The 10,257-nt window shown below is 37.4% G+C and overlaps 1 protein-coding gene across 1 annotated transcript; it reads left to right on the top strand.

The window, feature by feature from the left end:
• Window positions 1-253: 253 nt before the first annotated feature.
• On the top strand, window positions 254-2,457 carry LOC121053785. Its single transcript, XM_040521561.1, has 7 exons — window positions 254-412; window positions 489-714; window positions 782-1,211; window positions 1,433-1,467; window positions 1,542-1,777; window positions 1,854-2,046; window positions 2,135-2,457. The coding sequence occupies exons 1-7, from the start codon at window positions 254-256 to the stop codon at window positions 2,455-2,457; spliced, it is 1,602 nt and encodes a 533-aa protein (XP_040377495.1).
• Window positions 2,458-10,257: the final 7,800 nt, after the last annotated feature.

The raw sequence follows: 10,257 nt of genomic DNA, 5'->3' as shown, positions 1-10,257 counted from the left end.
AATGAGTATCCCTAGGATCTCATATGGCCCAATGTCCGAAAGAGACGTAGCTAGGCAGTCAAACCTTCGTTTCATCTATCATACAGATGATACAAATTGTTTAAATCAACTCAGAATGAGAAGAGCCCCTTTTTTTCGGCTGTGTAACTTGTTCCGAGAAAGAGAACTATTGCAGGACAGTATACATAGCTCAGTGGAAGAACAAGTTGCCATGTTTCTCCTTGTTGTAGGCCACAATCATAGATTTAGAGCTATGCAGCCCACATTTAGGAGGTCAATTGAAACTATTAGTAGATACTTCAAGGAGGTATTATATGCTGTTGGTGAGCTACGAAATGAGATGATAAAACCACCACCAACCGAGACCAATTTGAAAATTTCATCCAATGGGAGATTCAACCCTTATTTCAAGGTATTTTTCATTATATGCAACTTGAAAAATATTTTCTATTTACAATCGCATCCTAATATTCTCCACTGATCATTAGGATTGCATTGGTGCAATAGACGGGACTCATGTGCTTGCTCGAGTACCAGCTGCAATGTCTACTGCCTTTAGGGGTAGGAAGAAGGAAACAACCCAGAATGTAATGGCTGCAGTGGATTTTGGCCTTAGATTTACCTATGTACTTGCTGGGTGGGAAGGATCTGCACATGATGCCCTCATACTTGCAGATGCCTTGGAAAGGGATGATGGTCTTAGTGTCCTAGCAGGTAATAGAGATGTCTTAGCTTTAGATCAGCAAATATGACGATTGCACTCATACCTTTTGTCTTCTAGGGAAATACTATCTCGTTGACGCTGGATATGCTGCTAGACCGGGGTTTCTTCCACCATACCGTGGCACTAGATACCATTTGAAGGAGTTTGATAGCAGAAACTATCCTCGCAATTCGAGAGAGTTGTTTAATCTAAGACATTCCTCTTTAAGGGTCACAATCGAGCGAGCATTTGGCGCCCTCAAAAACCGCTTCAAGATACTATATAGCAAGCCTTTCCATCCATACAAGACCCAAGTCAAGTTAGTTCTTGCGTGCTGCATACTTCATAATTGGATACTTCAGTTTGGGAACGATCAGCATGTGCCATTAGAGGCTGAATGGCGTGCCAATGATAGGGATGAAGATGTCCTGGGTGACATAGAGGAAGACAATAGGGGAATGGCACAAATTAGAGATGACATAGCCACTGATATGTGGAATAATAGAGGGTCATCTAGAATTTGATTTAATTAGCTATTGATGTGTACCTTCCTATGTATGTACTATTTATGGTGTTGTACCATTTTCTATTCTTGCATGATTGTATTGAATAATGATGTGTAAGTACTATATATTGATGTGTACCTTTCTATTCAAGCATATTTTTGAATTTCTGTTACATATGCCTTTTCTATTCAGATCCGTGTTTTTGAATTTAATTCATGTGTAGGATGGCTGAGGCTGGTAGTGGGAATGGTGGCCAAGGTAGACACCAGGTAGCCTTGCGTTGGACAAGCTACATGTCAAGCTTTATGCTAAAAAAATTGTTGAACTTATAGCAGAGGGTGTAAGGACTGACAAGGGGTTCAAGGAAGTTCACCTGAACCAAGTGGCTAGATCTTTATCTGATCACTATGGCCTTAACATTAGTGGAACCCAGGTTTATAACCATCTTCGCAAATGGCGTCAACGGTGGGTGCGTATCACTAGGCTTAAAGACATTAGTGGGGCTCTGTGGGATGATCAAAACTCAACAATTGTCCTAGAAGATGAGCACTACATGGGACATGTCAAGGTCTGTGTCTAACTAGCCATTTAATTTGTTAAGTCTGTATCTCACTTTACTCTAACCATTTAATTTGTTCCTACAGGATCACCCTAAGGATGCCGAGTTTCTCAATGTGCCCCTTGAGAACTATACACAAATGACAGCCATTTTTTCCAATGGGCAAGCTACAGGAAAGTATGCCATGGGGTCAAATGAAGCTCTCGGAAAACTTGCTGACATGGCTGAAAGTGATCTTGGTCCTCTTGATGGGACTATTGGGGATGGTATTGCTGGAGGTATGGCTGGTCCTAAATGTGGCACCACTGCTCAAGGAGTTGAGTTAGGCCTGCTCGTGACGGATTTATTCCCCGAATGACCTCACAGGAAGAGGATCTAGCTCAGATAGGAAGAGAAAGAGAACCCATGCTGTTAACGAAGGTGAGGCTGCTCTTATCACCAACATGACAGAATCTGTGCGTGAGGTGGCTGCAGCAATACGTGCTACTGCTCATACGGAGGTGCACCCTGAGCTGTCTGATTCAATGCTAAATCTTCCTGGTTTTACAGAGGATCAGCTAGAGCTTGTTCTAACTTATCTGACTAACAACAAGGCAACAAGTCTTGTATACATTCAGAAGAACGAGGAGCGTCGTGCTCGCTGGGTTAAGAAGTACCTAGAGGAACATCTCCCTGATGATGTGATCTAACTATTTAGCTAACTATTATGAAGAGGTGGTACCTAGATACCATACTATGTAATCTAAGTTAACTACTGTTAAAGGTGGCAGTGATACCAAGTATATTTGGTAGGGAGATATGGCTAAACTTTAAGGTGGTAGTGGACAAATACTCTTTTGTAGTGAATATGGTCACATGTTGGCTAAGGTGGAAATGGATGTCATATTTTTCAGATTATGCTTATTTCATTTCAGCTTTGTTTTATTATTTGAGATATGATCCCAGGCTTGTTTTATTGTTCTTACCATTTACTGTCATCTCTTGTTGACTGATGTGAGCAGATTTTAGTTGCACTTGTTATTGCCAAGGGTGTTTAGATGCAGCTACAACACTCATTCTTTTTCGTACTGTGCGTTTGCACTTACAGGTCTGAACCTTCTCGACTATGGTTGTGACCTTACGGTGTGAAGCAATCTGAATAGATTCTTCGGTATGCTGCCATAGATGCACTGAGATTTGAATCAACAATTGCTTCTTAGTTCTAATAGCTCTTCTTTTGGAATTATGCAGGAACTGTTGTGTTGCATCAAAAATTTTATATATACATTCACTGATAACGTTGGGACATGCAGCTAGTCAATTAATAAATTTGGTGTGTCAACAGTAGATGAGGAGAGTGCAGCAGTGGTTATGGTGAGATTTGCATTTCAAGCCAAAATCTGTGTCAAGCCAAAATCAGATTTAATTCATGCATGTTCTCACGTTGATGATGAACGTGCATGAAAAAGCGTGACCCAATTTCAATTTGGACATATACACATGATTTTTATTGTAAGGCATAGGATAAATCTCAATATACAAGAGAAGATATTTACACTCAGCACATGTCTAATCCAACCAAACAGCATCTCCTACATGCAATCTTTTACTACAGGCAACCAAACAACATCTAACCATATCCGGGCTCATTCAATACAGACAACCAAACAAGCGCATCTGCATGTACAGAAACATGGCAAACTCAGCCTGGATTAGAGAGATGGGCCAGGCTAGGATGGATCAAGCAACCAAACACACCCATTATGTTTTGGTGATGAGTTAATCACTACTTATACTTATGTTTAGAATCTAAAATTCGGATTTTAAATTTTAAGTTAATTTTAAGACTTTTATCATAGTTTATTTTCTAGCATTTACTTTTACATCGTTAAAAACACTAATATAAAAGTATTACTCACAAAATATTTTCAATCGTTGATTAACCATTTTGTTTATGTTTAATTTTAGCGAAACAATCAAGCTTCTAGTTTTTTGTGCTGTTTTTTTATTCAATATTAAATCTTGCCTATCTTGTAGAAGGATCTATCTTTTCTTTGAATGTGACAAATCAATGTACTGTTTCTTTATGGAGGACGTACTGGAAATTATTGTAACATTTTCGTGGGCTGCATCTCGTCGTGTACTCGTGTATCAACTATCAAGATTATAATTTCAGAATTGTATCTTATCATGCACAGATCAATTTGTATTTGGCCATACACATACACACTGGATAAATGCAAATGCATCGGGATGTAAATGACTACATTTATTAGTGAGAAATGGTTCTCTACCTTTATTATACTGTAACTCTTGTATCTTGTTTTGTATATAAATATTTTATATGTATCTTTTTCATAATGGATTATTATTCATATCTTCATCTCCATAATGAGTAACTTCAATCTATCTCTAAATAAATGGCAACATTTATCAAATGCTTTTTTATGACTTTGACTATAAATAGCAGACATTGATAACTATGCCTGAACATAAATAACACATTTAATAAATTGGAAATCATCATTTGTCTTTGTATTAATCCGTGTATCATATTTTGTACATAAAAAACCATGTTCGTATCTTTTTACAGTAAATGGATTATTCATTCATATCTTCATCTTTGTCAAGAGTAACTGCAATCTATCTGGACATAAATGGCTACATTTATGACGTGCCTTTTTTTTGTAATTTTGTCCATAGGTAGCAAATATTCAACATCACAAAAGAATGCATGTCATTATTTTCATAAAAAAGTATACCAACATTGTTTTCTTACTTGTCAATAGGGACGAAAATGGTCGGCAGACTGTCAAATCATTTTCACATCTGTATTATTTCTCAGGAACGGAATTGGAAACGGTAAGAAATGACAACGGTAGCGGAAATATTGGTATATTGAAAATAGAATTGTTCAATTGGAAACATATCGGTAGCGGTCGGTCGGAAGACTCCAAATTAGTAATTTATTTTAGAAATGAACTACATACATATTAAATTGAAAGTGAGTTTGAGAATTCAACGATATTACCGAAGGGTGGTTGAAACAGTCACCAAGATGAAGGACTGTCTATCAGAGATGTGATTGATGATGGTGGAACAAAGGAGGGAACACGGTAAAAACATAAGATTTCAAATCCAGTCGCAGTCGTTCGTTTCGCTCCCGTCACGACTGAGGGAAATGCTAGAGATAATATATATATATATATATATATATATATATAATATTAGAGATAACATAGTCCGATAGAATATCTAGACATAAAGATAAAATAATAGAGAATTGCGATAGAATATTTTTCGTGTACTCTAAGTATCCATCTCTTATATACACTATACATATACTCATAAGTGTCAGTGTAATATACCATAGATCATAGGATTTCTCTTTATTTAATATTTTTTATAAATAAAAGTAAAAGGCGCACACATACATTGAACTTACCCCCGTACACACCCATGTGTGGGTTCGTCCTAGTATCATGTGATTACAAACGTATAATATATTTTTTACTCCCGACTCAACAAAAAATAATGTTTCGTCAAGACAACTAGCATTATGTATAGGAAGTGCGTTCTATATGATGTTAGCCTTGATGGCACCGAATGGACTGTTTTTGTCTACATGTGTTTTGTGGTTGTAGACGAGATATGCCATAGCCCATATGGTGGCCAAGTTTATAATCCGTGGATATGCGCTCTGTTTTGGAAAAAAAAAAAGGGACGAGAAGATATGTGCAGCTATAACTACATCATAAGATAGAGGTACGTATGGTGTGATGTTAGCATCGGCTGCGCCTAACGGGTAATTCTAATGGCTAACTATGAATGCTGATCAAAATTTGGTAAGGCTTATTTCTTAGTATTGCGTTTGTTCAAACCAAACACAAGTTGTATCAAATTTTTTGTAGTTTCAATTTTTATAACTACAACTCTTGTAATTGGTACTAAACCAAATACAATGCTCATATAAAAAAAATAAATACAGTGATATTCTACCAACCAAACCAACTCAAAGGTTTGCGTCAACATAAAAACCTGCTAGCTTGATTGCCAAAACTTATTGTATTTACAACCTTAAATTTAGTTAAGCCTAAAATTTTGGCACTTTTCATCCCTGAATTTTATATGTAAGTAAACAATATCGAAAATATAGGGTAAACAGGTTCAAGTTTAAAGTTTACATATTGATTTTGGGCTTTTGTAAGGGCTTCTTTGGATGGAAGATTTATTGGAGGGAAAACAAAGGAATGTAGTGCAAAGGAACGGCTCCTATGTTGTTATTTGGTTTGAAGAATTGCTTTAAAAGGAAATAATGGGAAAGGAAAATTTTCACCACATTTTGGAGGAATTTTAACACAATGTCTACACTCATGTTTTCAAATTCCTTTGAGAGTTCTAAACTTCTAATGTAACTTGTGTCTTTCTCTCGCCTTGCTTTATCTAATAAACTGCCATGTAATTTTAAGGGCCTAGTTGGTGGCATTTCAATCCCGTGTTTTTTTCAATCTCTGTCTGCGAGGCAGAGATCAACTATGCGTTTAATCAGGTTTGATGGGTTGCTTTTTTCTTTCGGGGAAGAGGGATGAGTAAAGCGCCTGCCTGAGATCGTAGTTGAGAGGGGGTAAGATCTATCTGGAGTGAGGTGCCATCCGAGCAGAGGAGAGCTCGAGCGAGATGCCACCCAAGCATAGGCAAAGGCCCGTTCGAGTTTCGGGTGCTTTTTTTATATATATTTTTGTCCATTGGAAATTGTATATTTTAAAAGAACCTAAATATTATTTGCTTCGTTTCGTATTGCAAATATTCGTTGATATAGGTATGTCCATATCTAAAAATAAATGGAGGGAGTAAGTGACATAAAGAGAACATTTCTGTCCCTTGTGATTCTTTTCCTAAGAACAAATTCAACAGCTCATGCATAAAAAATTTTCTCATCCATATAATCTTATACTCTAAGAGATCATCCATAATACATCATTTATATTTATATTTATTAATATTTTATAATCACCTACTCTTATGTCTTATGTTGATATTGCTCTCTCCTCTTATGGTTGGATGTTGAAATATGAATGTAAGAGAGAGTCATCCATCATCCAAATTTGGATGACTTCTCTCTAATTTGGATGGTCATCTATTTTTGCATGGTGAGATGCATGATCTGTTAGATCCCGTTTTCTCTTCATATCATCTATTTTTAATATGGATGATAAAGATGCATGAGCTGCTGGGTTTGCTCTATGCGGGATGCATTCTTTCTCCATATTATTTAGATTTTGCTCACACACTTTTTAAACAGTTAAATATTATATTTATTGTTAAAAATCTATTTTCAATATGGATAATAAGATACATGAGCTACTGGGTTTCTCTAACCGGGATGCATTATTTTTTAAAAAAGTTGATTTTTAATTTATAATAGTTAATTCTATTTTTTACATTATTTCATAGAAAAATAGATAGTCTTTCCTCTTTGGCTAGAAAGGAACACATAGTTTATTTTTATCGCTACTGTTTATATTTATAAGACAAAATTTAAAATTTTAGCATTAAATTTGGACTTTATTTAACATTTTTTATTTCAATTTATTTTCTAATCTTTACTTTTAGATCACTAAGAGCACTTATATAAAATTTATTCACAAATTATATTTTTTGTTTATAAATATATTGTTCTGTTTTTTCCTCCAAAAGCCAAAATCACGACCACACTATCTGACTTCTGAAGCGCAGTGCAATGTCTGGCCTGAAACACAGTGAATCGCCGCCAGTCTGCATCCAGTGAAGAAGAGCAAACTCACGTCACGTGCGAAACAACAAATCCAAAAGCCCTAGAGAACGGCAGGAGAGGAGGAGAGAGGGGAAGTAATGAAAAGGAAGAAGAAAAGAAAGGCGGCCGGCCGGCTGGATCGAGTGGCCCTTTGCTCTGGGAGGGAGAAGAAAGCATGCTACCCGCCGGCCGCTACCGCTGTGCCTGTGCGTCCGAAGCGAGGAGTACGTGTAGTAGTCGTGACTCCAGTAGCAGCAAGCACTGTAGTAAGGAGGAGCAGCACGTACGATCTCTCTCCTTGTTTAGTTGCCAAAATTTTTTGTTAAAAACATTTGAAAGGGGTTTTTAACACGAATGAAAAAACGAATTTCACGACTAGCCTAGAAACCGCGAGGCGAATTTTTTGAGCCTAATTAATCCATCATTAGCACATGTTGGTTACTGTAGCACTTATGGCTAATCATGGACTAATTAGACTCAAAAGATTCGTCTCAAGATTTCTTTCATAGCTGTGCAATTAGTTTTTTGATTTATCTATGTTTAATATTTTATTTAAGTGTCTAAAAATTCGATGTGATGTTTATGAAACCCTCGGTCACGTCGTCGCGGCTGCAGCCGCGCATCTCACTGACGAGGCCTCCCTGTCGGCGTGCGGCCGCCATCAATCGACGACGGCGGAGGGGACGGGTCGAGCGAGCTCGAGCGACGGCGGATACGGGGGGTGGGCCGGTCGTGCCGTGCGCGCGCGGGGGCGCGGGCGCGGGGGTGGGTTGCATCATGACGCCTACGACGCTACGCTGGCCTGCGCCTGCGCCTAGCGGCGAGTACGTGCACGGCAGCAGGAGAACGGAGAGAACCCCCGAATCCCTCGGGCGCCCGTGGTGCACGTACACGTACGTCCGTCTGGTCTGTGTACGACAACTGAGCTGACAAACGTGGTTAGCTCCGACAAGGCGACGAAAAATGAGTTTTGGCCTCCTGAGGTTCTGTTTGAAACAAAGCAGCAAAAAAAAAATACTACTAGCATGGCCAAAAAAAAAAGGTGTAATTAACTATTTATCCCTCTACGAATGGGCAACTCTCCGGATAGGCAAATGCCACAGTTAAATCTATCCCTACAAAATTGCCACGGAGCCTCAACAATTTGTCAGTTTCGTTAGCATGGAACTCACATGAGACGTGCCAATGTGGAGGGGGTGTGGCCACGTTATAAACATGCAGCTCGTGGCTTAAGCTGTTACGATGTCTTTTGTCTTATGTTTTTCAAACTACTAAACAATATATTTTAGAAAAAAATTATAAAATATTTTAAAATAGTAAAATAAATATATTTTTAAAATTTATAACATATAATACTTAATTAAATATATACTAACAATATTTTATTTTGCATGCCAAAAAAATACAGCTGGCAACCATTTTGTAGAGACGAACATAACAATGGTAGTTGGAAAATTATTATTTTTAAAAGTGGCAAGCAATTAAGTATCTCATATGATTGATGGTAAAGCTTAAAATTATGAGATACAACTTAAGAACTTCGTAGTTTTACGTTCGGATTACGAGAATATGTCGAAGAGAGATAAACATGAACACATCTGCTACGTGCACCGGACATTAAAGATGGTAGGTGGAGGGTCCCTTCCCTCGAAGAATTCATTTGCAAGGGTACTCTCCCTTGGCTCAAACTAAAATGCCATATTTACGGGTGTCGAAATGTCTTGACACCACTTTACTCCTTGAGTGGGGGCATTAGGGTGACCGACCCCTCTCGGCTGGGATGCATAAGAGTGCTTGAGCATCGTGAAATGATTGGTATGGGAACTCTAGTTCTCATATCACTGAACATAATATTAGCTAAAAAAAGTTTGGAATTCATTAACACGATATTATAAAGCAACTTTCTATATAAACTTTTACAAAACACACGTTGGATAGTTCAAAAAACATGCATATGAAAAACAAGAAAAATATAAGTTGAAATGAGAGAAAAGAACACACCACAGTCATATACCTCAAAGCCAAAACAACTTGTGTTTTTCAATGTTTTTACTGAATAATGCTAATATACTCATAAAAACTAAAACATTTTCATTGCTTTATACTCGGTATAATGGAAATATATGGCAACAGAGTGGTTTGATTGTTTCTTGACACACGAATTAAAGAAACAACATCTGTGCCGTGGGCTGTATTCAGTGAATTATAAAGTCCATAGCCATGGACTCATTCATTTAAGATGACCATCGGGCCCATTGTTTTTGTCTGGGCAAGACGCCACACTGTTCATGACACTATCAGGAGAAACAAACAGTTAGGACCTATTTGTTTCGGAGAGAAAACACGTGATTAGATTTTTAAGAATTAGATTCATATAAAAACCATTTGGTTAGTAGGAACGAAGTATAAAAAAGCAAAGAAAATTTCTTTTTCTACATATTATAGAGAAAACATAAGAAAATTTATATCCACTCAAGCCATCTTTCTTATGGATTGTTGTGGACATGCATTTATATTGCTGCACCTTTTCTATTTTTATGCATTAAAATTTCTCTAAGCTAAATACGTCCTTGGACTGATGTTAGATGTGAACCTGGTGTGGGTCTCAAAATTCAGTGTAGTTTTGATGTCAATCGACTCAATCCGAGGCAGGCATAAAAACTGTAGAAAAAGGTTACTAATGTAAAACTTTGATGTATCGTATAGTGCAATGCCAAATATAGTTGAAAAGTTGATT

The sequence above is a fragment of the Oryza brachyantha genome, chromosome 3 (assembly GCF_000231095.2).
Source record: "Oryza brachyantha chromosome 3, ObraRS2, whole genome shotgun sequence".
In the NCBI taxonomy this organism is placed as follows: domain Eukaryota; kingdom Viridiplantae; phylum Streptophyta; class Magnoliopsida; order Poales; family Poaceae; genus Oryza; species Oryza brachyantha.
The sequence above is the reverse complement of the archived record's forward strand: the minus strand, read 5'-3'. Positions and strand labels throughout refer to the sequence as shown.